Source organism: Stigmatopora nigra, chromosome 8 (assembly GCF_051989575.1).
Source record: "Stigmatopora nigra isolate UIUO_SnigA chromosome 8, RoL_Snig_1.1, whole genome shotgun sequence".
Taxonomy (NCBI): Eukaryota; Metazoa; Chordata; class Actinopteri; order Syngnathiformes; family Syngnathidae; genus Stigmatopora; species Stigmatopora nigra.
In genome coordinates, this window is record NC_135515.1 from 7,779,623 (window position 1) to 7,797,789 (window position 18,167).

Below are 18,167 nucleotides of genomic sequence, written 5' to 3' on the forward strand. Positions count from 1 at the left end.
ACATACAGGCAATATAAGTCTGCAAGTAATTAATCAGCAGACGTATTGACTTTCAACTTTTTAAAATTGGGGGATTTTTCTTTAAATATAAGAATTTAATTACTGGAAAGTGGTATCGAGTGCATCAAAGACAGCAGTTCCTGTACCGATGTTGCAATTTTGCATATCCAAAATCCTTATCACTGATTGTCCGATTACATCATCAAGTCCGACCAAAATGACGCTTTTTCAGATAATAAATTGTGGTTTAATCACAAGTGAGTTCCAAAAATAATAGGAAGGAATAAAAGAGACTGTATCTTTAAATTGACGCAGTGGGAGGATCCTGAAAAAAATAAGGAGGGGTCTAATGAGAGGAGGAAGCGATAGGGGGAAACAACTAAAGCTTGAATGAATGTTGCGCGTGTTTTCTGTCACTTTTGCACACTGTGAATCCGTGCTTACCGTGGAGAATGTCAGACTCCGTGAAGAACGTGGTCATTTTTGGGGCGACAGGAATGACTGGCCTGGCAACCCTGCCTCTTGCAGCGACTCAAGGTGAGCTATGACGTCACATCTCCATGGCGTCATGGTCTGTTGAATCCATCTGGCTACTTTTAAGATAACCTACAATTGCAAATTTGGGAACTCATTAATAAGCTTTGGTTCTTGTTCGTGCTATTAAAATGACTGCTAGTTCTTTGTTGGAATAAATAAATAAGAACAAACTAGAAATGTGCATGTAAGTAACTGAAGGAAATATTGATGTGATAAGAATGTTTAATATGAATTGAATTTCATTTAAACTGCATTTCCACATTTTTCTGTGCACACAGAAAACATACAAAATACATGTTTACCTGACATTTAAACAAATAACTAGCCATACATTTCAGGTGGATTGAATTCATTAGAATAAAGCTCTACTTAAATGCTTCATCTAATATGACTAAGCATTATAGTCCTTATCCAAAACTGCTGAGACATGTTAGAGCGGCATGATGTTGATAGATGCGTGTTATCTTGGGTGCACAGGAGTCTAATTTGGGTGTGTGAGTAGGTGGGCTTTTGTGTACGTTTATCGGTCTGCATGTGAAAGACAAGCACAAGTTGTCGGGTACAGCAAATCAACAAGAAATTTTGATATTCTAGTCCCCAATTCTAGTCTTTGTTCTGTATACCATTGACACAAAAACACACAAACAAGTGTATTCTGCATGACAACAATTCACTCACCAAATCTTGCTTTCCTCCAGATTACAACGTGACGGTGCTGGTGCGAGACCCCAGCAAGTTGCCGGCGGACCACAAGGCATCCAGGGTCGTGGTGGGGGACGTTCTCAACAAGGATGATGTGAAGAAAGCCTTGGAAGGGCAGGATGCCGTCATCATCATCTTGGGAACCAGAAATGATCTCAGTAAGAACAAAATATGCGGGTACAGGTACGCCAAATTGGCAGAAATCTTGAAATTACTGGCATATTGATGCCATAAAACTCTTTTTGAGTGGATAATACATTAGCAAATGTTGAACTGCAGTTGAATGCATTGTAATAACTTGCTTGACCCATAAGTACATATCTTTAAAAAAATACACAAACTCACCAGCAGAAACTAGCACCACAGCTCTCTCCAGTGGTATCTGAAAGATTAGCCCAAAATTATTTATTCCACAAAAGATCACTTTTAATATCGTATAAATATAATTTCCAAATATTTAAGTAAAATTCTACATTTAACTATATCCCTAAGTACACTACGAAATCACACCTCAAAATAAATAATGTGGATAAACAAAAAAAAACTTGACCTTTTGTGTGTTTGTGCCAGGTCCTACAACAGTCATGTCTGAAGGCACCAAAAACATTGTGGAAGCCATGAAGGTTCGCGGCATTCGCAAAGTGGTGGGCTGCTTGTCAGGTGCGACGCTTGCAATAACACGCTTTTGCGTGCTTTTGGGTTCATCGAAATATTCTTGTTCCTCCCTTCCGATTAGCATTCCTGCTGTGGGATCGTTCCAAAGTGCCTCCTCGCATGCTGGACGTCACCGCGGACCACGACCGGATGTACGCGATCCTCAAATCGTCTGACCTGGACTACGTAGCTGTCATGCCACCTCACATTGGAAGTCAGTGTCAAGTCTAATATTATCAAATGAAATTCCAATTTGTTTTGTTTTTAATCTCATCAGATTGGATATTCAGTCAGTACGTCATAATACAGGCAATAATGTATTCAGATGGATTTTACCAGACCTTAAAATGCGTCCTTTTCCTCCCTTCTTTTCCGACGTGACCCTCAGATGATCTTCCCCTGACGGAGAGCTACTCGGCGACAGAGAACGCTTTGAGGGGACGCGCCATCTCCAAACACGACCTGGGACACTTCATGGTCAAGTGTCTCTCCACCAGCGAGTGGGACGGCAAGTCGGTTGGCATTTGGGGAGAATACAAATAATTCAAATCAGCAAATTTTTAGCAGAACACATCCTCCTAAACATTACTTTTAATCATTCTGGTAGCTCTTTTTGCAAAGCACAAGACATGCTTTTCATAAATCACTTTTATATTCCAATATCCAATAATGTTGTTTTCCAAATAAATCATTTTGAAATATTCTGAGACATTTTCCTCTTTATTCATACTTTATATTACACCACAGAGCACAAACAACACATTTAAAATGCCATGAAGTTCAAGAAGATACACAGATCTCTTTGTAACTTTTCATGCTATTTAATAACATTGCAGTTATGCTAACGTTTTCTGCTAAAATAAAAAAAATGTTGCTCTAACCTTTAGCCATAGTTGAACATGTCAGAGCCGGAGAAACACAGGGCTAAAATTAGGCTAATTTTGACAAATTACGTTTACTTTTTGATGCACTTACCAGGATGAATGAATTGCATGCTTTAATTGACATTAGATATTTGTACTAGTATTATGATTTAAAGCTTCACCACGAAGTGCACAGATAACAAACAGACGAAGAAATAGCCAATAAATATGTAAAAAAAAAAAAGATAAATAAGTAAACAGGAAGTCAAAAAGGGAGTTTTTGTCAAGTGGGAGATTCCCGTACGGTCGCCACTTACGCCCGTGACACACTTCAACCACCCACCTTTCCTGTCAGCGGGGGAGTTATTAGGATATCACATCGAGAGCTAGATGAATAAAGTAAATCGTAGGGACTTGACGGCCATTTTGTGTCAGTGAAAGAGCCACCAATTGCTCGATTTTAAAAAGTGTGTTGCTTTAAAAAGGGATTAGATTAATTAACTCCCTACCCAATTATAAAGGTTTATATTTTTTCAACATATCCACATTGATATTTTTTTCATGCGATGAACCAAACCGTTTGAAAATCCGTTAATATTTTACCAGGTTATCACTACTGTCAGGAGGCACAGTTATGTCACAAATACAAACAAAAGTCATATTTGCATTTTAATCCTCATGCTTTTATTACTCATTTAAAAATACCATTTTAATTGCATATATAATACTAGTCTGGATCAGAGAGAGACTTTAGAATGTGATCCAGAGGGCAGTTTTGGACTCAACAGTTCCAATGTGCTCGTCCCTATGCAGGGAATCGGACTGTTTCCATCGGACTTAATTGCAGACACATCCAAAAACATTTGAGAAAGTGTAAGATTAGAAGGTTTTTCAGAATTAGCCTTTTTCTGTGTGAAAACTCGCGGTGTGGAGGTATGGCCCTGGATTGGTAATGTCAGGTGATGCATTCCCTTCGCTTGACCATTCAAATCATGGAGTGGGCATGCCTTGGATACAGTTGCTGGATCAGCCGAAATGCTAATAGCACTCTTGATCAGTTGTTTGGCATCAGATCCATCATCACAAGTTTTTGATCCAGACAGTTGGCCTGGTGACAATGTTGAAGGTAAACTTTGCTCCCCAAGAAACACCCGGTCAAGTTCTGTTGGGGAGAAGCAGTCAAAGCTGCCTGTAGTATCTAGAAAGGGAGAAAATTTGATATTAAAAGAGGCTTTGCAATTAATTATTCATCATCAAAATAGCAGCATTTGTCACAAGTGAATACGTTTCTTACCTTCAAGAAGAACTACCTTCTCCATGTCTTCTTGGCAGCCAAATGAATATGACATAAATTGCAGAAGGCTGTAATAAATATAAGTGCTAATTGACCCAGCTGGACACATTGTTCACTTAATTGAAGGATACCAGCATTTTTTTAAAATAAAAATTTTGTGAAAAGTAGGTTGCTGGCAGTCAATAATTATGTATACACATAAATTTACCTTAAAATCATATTTACCAGTATTTACTTTTATTTATTAACTCTTTTGAAAATAAATATTTTCCGCGAAGACGTATCAAAGCATTGAACGGTCGTCTCGGTGTTGGGATAATTTAAGTTAAGAGTAAGTGAAATAAATCACTCATTTTCGCCCCCTCCAAAAGAGTCCGTCAGAAAGGTTTACTGCTTTAATATGGCCGCTGCATGAAATGTTTGTGTGCGTGTTATTTCTTACATTTATGGCTGCGGGCTCGCAGCCAATCGGAGCCGCCGCTTGGGTTGGTTTTCAAAAGCTGATTCTGGAACAGCAAGAGAGGCGGAGAGAGCAGCCAAGAAGCAAAGAAGCTGACAAGCATCCAGCGGAGAAGCCACTTGTTGTTACCGAACAGTCAGCGGTGGTCATCGGCTTCATTCTCATCTTCTCTCCGCCTCCTCCAGGTGAGATCCTAACGGTTCAATTAAAATGACAATCGGGCACATAAACAAGCAGAAAAATGAAATGTTGGTCCAGTTTTAATTGTCATGATATTGACAGTAGAGTTTTTTTCAAATCAAAATAAAAGAAAAAACAGTTTGATGATTTGTCATGGATTTTCAAGGTACAGTGCCTCCCTACAATTAAGGGTAAACAAACTAAAAGTCTGGGTGCTATACATATCTAACCTTTATGTAAATCTAAAACAATTTTATACATTTCTAACCAAATAATTGCTTGGCTCTATGATTAATTGTCATATTCCACCAGCCTCAGTGACTAACATGCTACACGCCCACTCATAACAGCGTGTGTGTGTGTGTGTGTGTGTGTGTGTGTGTGTGTATGTATATGTGTGTGTGTGTGTGTGTATGTGTGTGTGTGCGTGTTTTTTAAGTGTGATGAGTTGACCTCACACAACTGTTCTTTCTGTTGACATGACAACACACACCAACACAAATGTATTTACACTATACACACACTCTCACTGAAAGTGCGCACACACACACACACACGTATGCACACTTTATATAAATATTTGCATGTTAAGTACATACTGTATATACTGAGTTATTCCAAGATTTTGATATCACATTACTATATTCTCATGTACTTAATATAGTGCACTTTTATAGATGTTAATTTTAGTCAAAGATGATGCATGCATCACAACACTGCAAATGTGAAAGCTGTATATCCACATTAAACAATCCAGGGTGTTTACGCATGTGTGTTTACTTTAGATGCTATATGCACATGTACGTACTACAGTACTATATGAAAAAAAGAACTTGAGGGTATGGTGTTTGCAAAGTGATATTTTTGATTATTTGCAAGCCTGAATAAGCAAATGTGGGACTCTTGAAATAAGATTTGTAGAAGACATCTTACATGATGGCCACATAAATTTGACTTCTAATTTACAGGAAGTTGAATGTCTGCATCACTGCTGTCTCCTTGGCCATGTGGACGGATAATCATCATCCTTTTGACCTCCTTACCACAGGTTTATGCAGGTAATAACACAATTTTAAAATCCAGCAGAATATTCATTACGAATTTGTTAAGTTCAGTTCTGTTGTATTTAAGTTTACAATACAATACATTGCATTAAAACTGACATCTTTTTAATTAAAATCCACAACATGCAAGCACAAGCTGTGTCTGAGAATAATACTATTATTGAATTTAAAATTGGTTAGAGCAACATTGCAGTGTTCATAATGTAGTTGAAGTTGAAACTTGAATCTGATTAGGTGAAAAAGGGATCCTCTATGCATTCATCTATGGATTCAAGAAATTGTGCAGGAATGCTGGGAAAATTTGAAATGAATTTTCTCTCCCCCTTTTCCATAGGCCGATTGAGCAACTGCACGCACCCACTTGTGCCCGAACATGGGGGCTTCCGCTGTGAGCCGTCCCCCTGCCGAGGTTTTCCCCACAAGAGTTCTGTGCGTCTGTTCTGCGAGGACGGCTATCGCACAGCCAAGTCTCTCATCTCCACGTGCCACCATGGCACTTGGAGGCCGCCTATTGCCGCCTGCATCCGCATCAGAGGTGAGTCTTTGAGAAATCTGCCATTCTGACTTAATTCTGACTCACTATCAAAGACAAATGTGATGTGAGCACATTTCTACCCCCCAGATGAAGATCTAAACGAGCCGACCTACTTTCTGTCTAGGTTTAACTTCTTGTTTCAGTTCTTCCGCATGTCAACACTGGTACTGTTTCATTCTGGCTAGGTCATGTGATACCTCAGCATAGCCTTGCCACGGAACACTACAACATTACATTACTTTACATGCTAAATGTGTATACATACAATATACATTTAAAATAATCTCTCATTTGAAACATCCTAAAACTTCATAAAGGTGTCTTTTTTTATTGACCTATTAACCTGGATTATTTTACTTTTAGTCTTCGTCTGCAAAAAGGAAGTGGAAGATAATAAGAGGAAGTAAAAGAAACCAACAAATAAGCAAGTAGCTCAAAGACAGGAAAGAGCCAACTAACCGCACAGGGTTGTTGAAAAAAAAGTGTCCACTTATGCCTTTGATGTTCCATTGTGCTGTGACTTCTTAATAATCGAACCGTCTTAAAACCATCATCTGATACTTGTGTGAAACCCCAATAGAGTTCAAACACTACTTTTAATCCCTAACCCTGTCTGAAAACATTGCCCTTGGTTTGAAACCCTAACAATTGCTCTCCTTTCACAGGGGGCGCTCGCGTCAACACAAACAGCGGGCCAGACTTTTCCATGCCCAACGTCGCCACGACGGCTGTGGGCGTGTCTATATTCCTGCTCACCACCACCGCATGCTTGGTGGTCAAGTCCCGCCTCTGCCCCTGTCAATCAGACAGGTGAGGGTCCAACTGTCACTGACGCATTCTATTCGTAAACTGTACGATCTGTCTCGTGACACTTGACATCTTTTGGATGACGTCACATGATGTGCCATGTCATAAAGTCACATGATCCGTTTCTGTCACATTTCCAGTGTGCGTCGGTCTTCGGACCAGCTGGACCTGATGGCTGAGGGACTTCCCGTCTCACTGCCCTCCTACGAGGAGGCAATGTACGGCAGCTGGGGTCAGCCCCTCCCTTCTTCCCATTCACCCGCGCCGGGACCCACCCAACTACTGCTGGCCCGGGAACCACCCGGGCGCCAATCCAGCTCCGACAACCCCCCACCCCCATACGAAGAGGTCCAATCACCAACAAGCGACAGCCGACGACTGCGCGTTCCTCTGTCAGCCAACAAGGATGTTTGAAAGACAAAACGCAAAGTGGATTTGATTGACAGCAGGCGGATGTAACACCTAGGTACTTTTTTCTTCTTCTCTCTGTTGGACTCAAGAAGCTGGCAACCAGACCAAAGCTGATTGGCCAGTTTGCACAAATCTGATGTACTGTATGGTCTACACTCTACACTCTACACTGTGTGCGCGTGTGCTTGAGTGATGCTGTTCTATAGACGTTGCCATGGCAACCAATCATTCTCGCCCAGTTATTTTAACAATTTATGAATATTGCCAATACATGTGACAAAGTACAGTGGAACTTCAAACCTTAACCTGAGAGGTTTCACTCACTGTATTAATAGATTATGTTTATGAAATGCTATTTATATAAATAGAGATCAACTTGCACATTAGGAATGTATTTTCATGCTCTTATAATGGATGCCATAATGAAAAAATATATCATATAGTATATTAAATGTTTTTTTTAATGCTTTGTTTCAATGTGTCATTTCCCATCTGACGTTTTGGTTTTACTGAGCGGAATTTGCCACAGCGGTAGGAAACCAGAAACCACAAACCAAGATGTTTTTGATCATCGAGATAACTCAAAGCAAGTTATTTTTAAAAAGATAGATTGTGTCACGTAGAATTTAAAAAATCTAAATAAAACCTCCCCAAACAAGGCATTTATGATCATATCAGTAATTGTACAAGCTTGAACCTGAACAAGTGCCTTTACCTTATTCACACTTGTATAGTCCCAGTAATGTTGAATATTTCAGCCAAAGAGTGAATCATTTATAGTTCAGTTCATTTATCGTTCAAATGACTGATTTGAGATTATACATAACGTTCCAACACTTCCCTTTGAAGGTTCGCCAGGTATTACTGCTTGACTAAATTAAAAATTAGAGCATTTTGACTGGACCTCATGCAATTCAGGTGTCTTATATTTTAAAACCTAGCATATTGACAGCCCTGTGTAGGATCATGCTCATTGGGATTTAATTTCATCTGCTAACTGTGATTATTTCACATGGGTCCATAGTTAAGGTGGCGATTAATCGTATTCCTACAAAATGCAAAAGTAGTGGAGCAATGTACTTACCTTATATACTTCAGATTTAAGCCTCATGCGAAACAAGAGTCAGACAACTTTAAACTTGTTGAAAAATTAAGCATCAATTTTTATAAGCTTTTGGTTACCTAGCACATCTAAAGAGACATCTACCTTGCTTTTGTCTCCCAAAAATCATTCAGTTGAGCCCAAATTGCAAAGCAATGTCTTGTTTATTTAATTTTAAACCATCAAATGAGAGGATTGTTGGACAAAAACATGAGCCATTCAGTGAGGCTCCCATCAGGGTTTTGAGGCTGAAAAATAAAAAGGGGAGAAAAAACCCCCAAAAAGAAATAAAATATTTCTATTTGTTGGAATTGCTGCTAAAATGGCTGAGAAAAGATTGATGCTAATCATCTTTGCTCCTAACGACCGAGCATCTCACCTGCAATGTGTCGATGTTCAATACTTGTCCGTCTCTTTGTACCTCTCGGAGTTGCACGGGTCCACTGTCGGGGTATCCTTCCGGCACCTCCAGGTTGCACAGAATCGACGCTGACTTGAGGTACACCAGCAAGCGCTGAGCAGGATTCCAGTCAATAGGAAAACTGAAAAAGAAAGCAAGAGTGTCAATGTCAAACGTCTGGTGCTCAATAAACTGAGCTCACCTGTTTCTCAAGCTCTGGATCTCAGCCAGAAGGCCGGCCTGTCCCACAAAGTTGTCTACAGCATCCACCAGGGCGGCGCTGAGCTCGCCGGAGCGGCCCGACGCATCCCCCGGCATTTGCCATGGGGAACTTGCCTAACGGCATGACACGAAGTCACGTTGACACATCGGCATTTACTCACCGGAAATTGTGATTAAATAATCTAAATATTTACCGGGTCGACCTCGAGAGTGAAACGGCCATCTGGGCTCCAGATGACCGACAGCTTTAGCGGCTCCACCTGATTGGACAGCCGATTGGTGTTGGGAGGGCGTGGCCTCAGCTCTAGAGACATCCCTGACTGGTTGAATGACAGCAGGTGGACTTGTGCCATCTCATGAACGGCCGCTGCGTACGTCTGGAAGCTGACGTGGTCGCTTTAGTTACTTGATGTGTCATGGTATCTACACAACACGTCACGTTAATACACTCACGCCTCTTTGGATTGCTGCCATCCTTCCACGTGCCTAAGCTGCGCTTCCAGTTCCACCCTCAGTCGATTTAGCTGACCATCACATGCCTGCAATGCTTTACGTGTCTTTTCCACGCATTTCTGGGTTTCTTCGCTTTGCTGCTTCTGAAATACACATGCGACTGTGAAGTGATATATGAAATGTTAACAATTAATATTACTATTTATTTTGTTATTCATTGGTATTGTTTTTATATGATTATAGCACCATTAATGTCGGCCAATGAGTCGGCCGTGTATAGTCAAATGATACATTGGAGGTATATTCTCATAAAAATCATATAATTGAATTAATTGATGTATAAATAGCAGATGATTATAACTTTAGCTCTTCTATAAATTAATTTTCTTGACACCAAACCCTTCCATTCCGTTTGTATTAGCATAATATCACTTCAAACATATAATTTTCCCACATTTTTCCCAAATGCACAAATAATTAATGAGCAAAATCACCTAATTTCCCATTTGATGTGTCATTCTGTATGTACCTTGGCTTGCAACTGCTGCAGCAAATGCATGACTTTTTGGCGTTTGTCGTTGATGGTTTGCATGTTTTGTAGCAGCGTGGCAAGTAGCTCCTCTGATTTCTCCGTTAACTTTCGGCAATCTCCCTTCAATGCCTTCCAGCGGCCCCGCGCGCCACTCTCTTCGTTGAAAAAGCGCAATGGCATCTCGTTCATTTGAGACAAAGAATGAATTGCACAAATCATGGAGATGGGGCTACCTGTCTGAGTGGCATGGGTCTGTGTTAGAAATTGCTGTGGAGATTGAAGCCCCTCCAACTCGCACATCATGGAGTCCAAAACAAACAGCTGACGCCACAGAACCTTCTGCACACGCCGCTTATCCTAGAAAAAAAAAATCACATTCAATCACACACAAAATGTGGAAGTGCATCTCGAGTTGAAGAATATAATAATAATAACCTGGAGGAAGAGGAGTTTCTCTCCTGCAGATTCCGACTCATCCCCCTCGTCAGATGGCACAAGGAGGGCGGGGTCGCAGCGCTGCAACACACTGACAAACACACACCCAAAAACAAAAATAATATTCCAATATTTTGAAGCGGGCAAAATGTAACTGTAAGGTTGTACACTCGTGGCTTTCATACACCAGTAAGCGTTAGCATAGAGGTTCAGTCACGTATAACACCAGCAATGTTAACATCACGTTGTTCGAACAAGCAGTACATTTCTGCCGTGTTTATATATATATAAAGAAAGATTATGACTTGAAAATGGAAGACGAATAAAGATTTAACGTTAAACTTACGTTTCAACTTCTGACATTGTTGCTAGGTTGGTCGACATCTGTTTTCAAAACACCCGCGCGTTGTTCAATTGGTCGCTCGTTGATGACGTCCCGTCGTTACTCATGACAGTTAACTGTCTTTGTCCGTGTCAAAAACGTTTTTTTTTTGTTTCCTTTCCGAATTCATTTAGAACTAGAGAAAAAAATTCATATACCTGAAAAATAAAATAACGATAAAACTATTATTTAAAAAAATACCAGATATAAAAAAAATCATGAAACAACAAAATATATACATATTTTGACTGGTTTGCATTGTTTTACATCCAAAGAGACGGATATGCAAAGAAACTTTGATTGTGTGTTTACATTCGTAAAACATAACGTTATTTTGTAGGTATAAACAGTGGACACTGAATAGTTAAGCTTTTGATAAACATAACCTTTTATTTCACGTTTAAAACAATCATTCACAGCACTGAAAGTTGCAATAAACCAGTTCATAAATTCATGCATAAGAAAAAAAATCTAAAACATTATACAAAAAAACTACAGTTTAATCCATTTTCATTCAGTATAAAACTATAACACAAAAATAACATGCTGCTAGACAATTGCATGTTCATGAGAGTACACTTGATAAAAAAGATGATTACATAAACATGTCATTTAAAAAAAGATGATATAAAGATTGCAAGGTTATCTTAACACCATTTTCCTGAAACATGCAGGAAATAAAATAATGCTCCCCAAAACGTGAGGACTCCGTATGAGATATATAAAATGTACATTGATTGGTAATTTAAAAAAATTCTGACAGAGGCTTTTGTGCGTGAGAAACAGCAAAGCATCATGGGAGTGTGCGCAATCATTTTCAGAATTGTTGCCAGTTGACTGTCTACTATCAAAGCGGCCACTGAAGTCAGTAGACGAAGGTCAACGGCTTGGTCAGGACATTGGAGACAAGTTGGGAGGTGGCTGAGATTTGAAGATGTCCAACATCAGCCCTGCCAAATAAAATCAAAAGCATTTAAATTGAGAGTATTTTAATTTCTTCTACCTGCATCTTTAAAATTAATTAGATAATGATGCACTATATATATATATATATATATTTTTTTTTTTATTAGTCTACCTGCAGTGTCACAGATTCCTCTGCCATCACCCAAGATGGGATCCCTTTCCGTAAGAAGATGACTCCGCCCCTTGGAGAATGTTTCCTCTTCTGAATGCCTCCCCTCCAGACAGCCCTGTGTTCAAGACAACATCCACGTTTGCGCTCGGCTATATCCACCTCCACCTTTGGCTGTTGGCAGGCGTGTGATCGTCATTTGGCTCACCAGTAGCGCGTGGCTGAGCAGAAGCTGGTCCTCCAGAGAAGCATCATCGCCATCACACCTGGGACGCTTGTCGTCTGTCCCTATCAGTAGAGACAAACAATCTTCATCCGCATTGTGAGCCCTAAGATGCGTGAGAAAAAGCAACAACCATGATTAGTCCTAATGTTTTAAAGTTAGAATTCTATTTGAATGTAAATTGTTCTGATATCATTTCATGTATACTCTTTACATCAAGATGAACTCATTCAACTTCTACTCTTTTGTTTCCATCTGGTTTGCTACCGTTTTCTGCCGACGGCTGTAAGCTCTGGTGGCATCTCTGTGTTAACGTCAGCGCTCTCCCCGGGCACAGCGCCGGTGCTGAAGAAGCCGAGATGGAAGTCTTCATCCATGGAAATATACGGCGCCAACATGTCCAGATCCATGCCGTCCATCACCTGACAACAGCAACCATCACATATTCATTTCAGACACACAGCGGAATAGTACTGTAACCCCTAAAAATCAGCCATTATTTATTTTTTGGGTGAAAACAACATTTTACAAAAGCAGTAGCGTTGCAAGAATTTACCTTTCTTTATAATATAGCGACTGTTTCGTCTGTGTACCTAATAATATGTCCAAACTCCAGACATAGTTCTTAGATTATGATGTTGCACTCACCTGCTGGGTGTCATGCTGCTTGTTGTCACCATCTTTTGGCCAAAAGGCAAAAAACTTCTCCAAATCGCTGGAGCCGAGCACGTTATCGCTTTCGCACGGGGTCTGGACAAGAAAGGCCCCGTCAGCAACCGACACTCGCATTCCACGTTTGGCTCCGGATTTTTGAATGTACCGGATCTGACTGGTAATCCAACGAGGATGAAGACTGCGGCGGACTGTCCGGATTAAAGATGGGGAGAAGGAGTCGGCGAAGCTCTGGCGTGCAAAGTCGCTCAGGGTTCTCGGGGACTTCGCTTGGGCGGTGCGGCGTAATGAAGGAAAGCGCTACAAAGTCTGAGAGATGCAAAGCAGGCACTATTACAATTCCTTTTACATAACCGTACTGACATTTCCAACTTTTAGTTTATTCCCCACATGCAAACTATGTAGTAATGCCGAAATAAATTAAGATGCTATTAATCCTTTTAAGAATGAATAATACAAGATTAAGAAACATCTCAATACTGTAAAACATAAACAATGTATTGTTAGCCATTTTAAGTGAAGTACATGTAATTTTTTTGATTTGTAGTTGGCTGTTCCAACCCACTCCAAAATCCATTTTTCCATGTACTTTTTTACCCCCACATCATCGCTTATACTATCACAGGCTGAAATAAAATAAACAAAAAATGGTAGCCAACCTCCTGCCAACGGCGTGACGGCATCTGCCTCTTCTGGAGTGGGAACGAGAAGCGTCTCTGACGAGCTGTAGTGGCTGGAACTCTCACTAACGTCTTCCTTGAGGCCCTCTAATTTGAGTTCCTCTGATTTGAGTTCCTCAGCTTTGAGGCGGTTGCCGGCGTGGATTTGAACAGAGGAGTATACCATGTCTGACTGCTCCACAGCACTGCAAAGAAAGAGTAAACAACGAGACAAATGACTATTGCTGAGGTCCTTCACTATTTAATGGCTCAATCTCGCCGTATGGAATACCTGAGCACAAAGTTGAGGCAAACTACAGCCTCAGCACGTGACATTTTGTTATCGTATAGTACAGTGGCTTGCGTCTCAGCCCATACGAAACCGCCCCCGCTCGCCAGAAAACGGAAGGGGCTAGTGCTCACCTGCCCTTTGGTCAACACTGCACAGAAAAAAAATGGGAATGAAGGTCGATTATTTCGTCTCTCCAGGAATATTTGACAAGCACTGACATGTTTTCAGGCTCTTGTTAACATTAACCGAGTCCAGCGCATGATGGAACTCGAACACTGAGTGGCCAATGAGATCGTCCAGCTCATATCCCACTAATTCGCCCAACCTGGAAATGACACACAAAATAAAATGGCCTTCCGTTAAGCATAGTTTCATAAAGATAATATTTGAACCATCAGTGTAATACAAAAACAAATAGGTTATTGTCTACTTAGATGAGGGGTCTTGTTGCTCACCTTCCTTCACAGTGTGTGAAGCGCATGTCCATACTGTGGCGGGTGAGAAAGGTGTGCGTGTCCAGGGGAAAATCCACACTGGACGGGTGGGGGATCGGCTCGCAGAGCAGCATCAACACCATATCCTCGGGGGGCGCCTCATGCGAGGTGGCCAGCGAACGCATGTGACCCGTGCAGTGGAACACCTGACACCCAACAGAAAGTGCATTTAGAAAAGCCACTTACTTTAAAAGACACTGGATTCACACAAGACAATGTCAAGTTTATACCTTCCAACTGGCTGATTTGAGGTTAACAGTACGCCCCTTGTTGGTCAGCGTGCTTTTCATTCGGAGGAAGAAGTTCCTCTGGCTCTGCTGAACTTTGCTTGCTTTTTTGGCACACGCTAAATTGACAAAATATAGCAAGTTTGTTCAAAGCTTAACGCAACTTATAATCGGTGTATATAGCTTTTTCATTCTAACAGAATTATTCAAGATGGGAATAATACACCATATTAATAGATTGTAATCAACCTGGGTGGAAAAGAAGGTGGTCTCTGAGCTCTTCCTGGTCACATGGATGAACAAAGTCATAGATGCTCTGACCCAGAAGCTCCAACTGGAAAATACGTGATAGATATAATCAAGGTCATGTAAATTAAAAAAATATATATACATGTATACATATGTAAACAAGCTTTTTGAAAGCATAAATTGTCTAATCTGTGAAGACTCTCTGGAATGTTGTTGGACTCCAATGAGATAGCTCAAGCCTTGAGGAAGACAGCCCAAGAAACAAAATGCACCCCCACTTAAAAAGTGACACCATCCTGGGTGAACTTTGAACAGCCACACCCCTCCTCCTCATTGCTCTTTGACCTCATAAAAACAAAACAGGCCAAAACAGACCAGAGAAGTGTCCTCCTTTACTCCTTGTTAAAGTTGGAATCTGTTTCGTCTATGTGGACATTTTGTATAATGCCCCCACATCTGTGGAATCTGTTTCCTCTTTCTCAAATGTTTTTTTTTTTTATATCATATCGGTTTCTGATTGGTTTTCATTGTTTTACCTGCGGGATGCCAATATGCTTGCTGACGTTGTCAGTCAGGTAAATCATGTCTCCTTCCACCGTTATCACTAGAATAAAGCCCGACAACGCCTGAGAGTACAGGACATCGGCCGGGTCCTCTTCCTCCTGAGACATGGTTGAACTCGCTGTTCCGAAAAAGAAAAAAAAAGTCAAAAATGAATGACATCTTGAGCAACCATTTAATTTTGAAGCAGACCATTTGGGGGTATAAAACTTCTTACCACTATGGCAGATGCGGTGCATGCGCAGGAAGCTGAGGGCGACCCTCATAATGGCCGCCTTGTCCAGGTGTGTGGCGACACGTCTGGGTAGGGGAAGGTTACGGGCCAAGTCATAGAACAATTCCGTCTCTTTAGTGCGCCTGCAGCGAGCTGCGTCGCGAGAACGCAATTTTCTCTGCTCCGAGCTGCTCCTAAAATAGGAAAGAAAAGTGCCAACAGGTAGTCATTTCTTGACAATACACACAACATTTCAGTATACTAACTACAATCCAAACTATACTCATCATCACTTAATCATATGAAGGCTATCAAAACGCAACCCCATCTGCTGCAACACCTAAAAAATCATTTAGTGGTGTGATGGACCTTCAAATAAAAACAAAAACAGCCACCTCATGTAATCACTTAAATTAAAAATAAAACATCTACTAATGCAGTCATTACAACCAGACAGCTACAAAAAAAACAGGGTAGGAATGTTGAAAATGTTCAAAAGTCCCCCTGGCCATTTGAGAAGAAACCCCCCTCCCTTGTACTTCCCGCTCAAGGAGAGAGAACATTTTGCAGCACAAACATTTTGTGTGGCCAAAAAAAGAAAAAAAGAGCAGAGGAAAGTCCAAAAGTGGAGAGAACACAATGTCTCCAAAATGGACGCTCAGCTGTTGACAAACAGTTTGGATGATCGCCACCTGACCTCCTCCTCCCCCTCCCTTTCTCGTACTTCCTGGCAACCTGAGAACATTTCGGATGGAACATCAAATCACTTACCGGTATATTTTTTTTGTTTTCTTTGTGTGTGTGTGTGTGTGTGTGTGTGTGTGTGTGTGTGTGTGTGTGTGTGTGTGTGTGTCAAGCGTACACAATTACAGTGTGATGAACTACTAGTGTGTGTATAAAAGACAGCATAACTACTACATCTGATGACGGTTGTGTGTGTGAATTGGAGAGTAAACACAAGACATGACAGGAGGTTCACTTCTTGTTTACATTCGTACGTCTTGTGAATGGGAGCCGTGACACGCCCACGTCAAGGAGAGGACATCAAACATGCGCACACGGGGAGGATTAAAGTCTGAATTGCAAATTAAACTTTTGCCCCGTGTGATTTGGAACATGCTGTTCAGCAAAACATGTGCCTTAGGCACACACACACACACACACACACACACACAAACACTTGCAACACACACATGTGCGTCATTATTTAGTATTTCGCATTGGAGTCACCGTGAATGAATTACAAAAAAAAAAACAAGTTCAATTTGCTTTCATTGTGTAGGGATAGTAGAGTAACCATTAACTAGGGATTGGAAATAAACAGTAAAGTCAATATTTTGGAGGGAGTTGACCATCTGCAACTTGTGTTTGTCATGCTCTTATCTCAAATTCCCACTCACAAGTCAAAACAAAATACTGATGTGTACAGTGCATTTTTTTCTGATCCTTATAGTTGTCTAATTTTACCCTGTAGGATTTTAGGGGTTTTCAATGAGAGTAGCTTTATAACATTTTCCCGACTCTCCAAATAAAATAATTTGTCTAAATAGACATACCATGTGAATAGTTGTTTTGCATTAACTAGCTGCTACTTCCATTCCAACGTTTTAGGAATTTCCCAAATGCCTATATTTTACAAAAACTAAAGATATACTTTTCATAATTACATCCTTGTTACACAGGTATCCACTGCCTGCAAACATTAATAATCCCAAATATCAGATCTAAAGCCTTTAAATTTGATGATGAAGTTTTTATGGCTTTTACCTTATTAGGTTCATAGACATAAACTAATACGACTTTGGCATTTGTATGTGAAAATTAACAAATTGGAGACAGGTAGATCTCAGTCAATGTTTATCGCAATGAAATACAGGTTAGACAAATTTCAACGTCTATCGCTGTCAATGGCAGGCGACGAGTTAAACGCTTTAAAACGGCCAAAAAGTCTAAGGTTTTAAGAGTATGCCATATTTGCCTCTATCATGAACCTTCTTTAATAAAATAAACCATCAAGCACAATATATTTGTTTAAAATGTTATATTTAACAAGAAGGAAAACACTCACTTTATGACATGAAAAGAAATGCGAGATTTGACGATGATACTTACCAACTAATGGTCAAATTGGCTTCCTCGCCGTCGTCCATGTTATCTTTTGTAGCTACTGGAAAGTCTTGTCTGTTTTGGCTGGTGTTTGGTTTGTTAGGTTTGTTCATACATTTAAAAATAAAAAAAAAACATTGGTCTCCAAGAAAAGTACTATTTCCGGTTGTGCGCCGTCAAAATAATAGTAGACACTATTTCCGACAGGTTCCAGATTCCGTTCAAGTGAACGTGTTTTGCCTCAAGACGAATTTTATTCTGTAAAAGCATCCTGTTTGTGTGTAGTTTTATCGACGATGTATCCAGAAATGCCCCGCTGATGCCCTTCAATGCTTAAAAAAGTCCAAAACGCAACACTATTT

At 40.4% G+C, this 18,167-nt stretch overlaps 4 protein-coding genes and 1 long non-coding RNA gene across 7 annotated transcripts; 2 read left to right on the forward strand and 3 right to left on the reverse strand.

The window, feature by feature from the left end:
* Positions 1 to 343: 343 nt before the first annotated feature.
* On the forward strand, positions 344 to 2,600 carry blvrb (biliverdin reductase B). Its single transcript, XM_077723158.1, has 5 exons — positions 344 to 537; positions 1,236 to 1,397; positions 1,810 to 1,899; positions 1,976 to 2,107; positions 2,282 to 2,600. The coding sequence occupies exons 1-5, from the start codon at positions 453 to 455 to the stop codon at positions 2,434 to 2,436; spliced, it is 624 nt and encodes a 207-aa protein (XP_077579284.1). The 5' UTR covers positions 344 to 452; the 3' UTR covers positions 2,437 to 2,600.
* An 817-nt stretch (positions 2,601 to 3,417) lies between these two features.
* Positions 3,418 to 4,661, reverse strand: LOC144200829 (uncharacterized). 2 transcript variants are annotated; one of them, XR_013327204.1, is made up of 3 exons: positions 4,493 to 4,661; positions 4,051 to 4,118; positions 3,418 to 3,954 (listed from the first exon to the last, which is right to left on the reverse strand). It is a non-coding gene; the product is annotated as an uncharacterized LOC144200829 (long non-coding RNA). The 2 variants fall into 2 exon arrangements; XR_013327203.1 differs by lacking the exon at positions 4,493 to 4,661 and having other exon boundaries at positions 4,051 to 4,472.
* On the forward strand, positions 4,476 to 7,971 carry LOC144200827 (sushi domain-containing protein 6). The gene is made up of 5 exons (XM_077723157.1): positions 4,476 to 4,695; positions 5,659 to 5,748; positions 6,089 to 6,289; positions 6,955 to 7,099; positions 7,237 to 7,971. Exons 2-5 carry the CDS (start codon positions 5,667 to 5,669, stop codon positions 7,508 to 7,510), a joined length of 702 nt encoding a protein of 233 aa, XP_077579283.1. The 5' UTR covers positions 4,476 to 4,695; positions 5,659 to 5,666; the 3' UTR covers positions 7,511 to 7,971.
* A 783-nt stretch (positions 7,972 to 8,754) lies between these two features.
* LOC144200764 (uncharacterized) lies at positions 8,755 to 11,093 on the reverse strand. Its single transcript, XM_077723067.1, has 9 exons — positions 10,998 to 11,093; positions 10,652 to 10,742; positions 10,450 to 10,573; positions 10,214 to 10,371; positions 9,685 to 9,827; positions 9,426 to 9,615; positions 9,212 to 9,345; positions 8,989 to 9,151; positions 8,755 to 8,857 (listed from the first exon to the last, which is right to left on the reverse strand). Exons 1-9 carry the CDS (start codon positions 11,033 to 11,035, stop codon positions 8,792 to 8,794), a joined length of 1,107 nt encoding a protein of 368 aa, XP_077579193.1. The 5' UTR covers positions 11,036 to 11,093; the 3' UTR covers positions 8,755 to 8,791.
* A 304-nt stretch (positions 11,094 to 11,397) lies between these two features.
* hif1al (hypoxia inducible factor 1 subunit alpha, like) lies at positions 11,398 to 18,067 on the reverse strand. Of its 2 annotated transcripts, XM_077723358.1 has the most exons (15): positions 17,812 to 18,066; positions 15,703 to 15,893; positions 15,461 to 15,606; positions 14,925 to 15,009; positions 14,679 to 14,794; positions 14,410 to 14,594; positions 14,173 to 14,279; positions 13,955 to 14,102; positions 13,663 to 13,868; positions 13,152 to 13,312; positions 12,980 to 13,081; positions 12,599 to 12,753; positions 12,317 to 12,437; positions 12,112 to 12,226; positions 11,398 to 11,983 (listed from the first exon to the last, which is right to left on the reverse strand). In XM_077723358.1, exons 1-15 carry the CDS (start codon positions 17,916 to 17,918, stop codon positions 11,925 to 11,927), a joined length of 2,004 nt encoding a protein of 667 aa, XP_077579484.1. In that variant the 5' UTR covers positions 17,919 to 18,066; the 3' UTR covers positions 11,398 to 11,924. The 2 variants fall into 2 exon arrangements, 1 of the variants encoding a protein (XP_077579484.1); XR_013327229.1 differs by lacking the exon at positions 11,398 to 11,983 and having other exon boundaries at positions 12,317 to 12,396; positions 17,812 to 18,067.
* Positions 18,068 to 18,167: the final 100 nt, after the last annotated feature.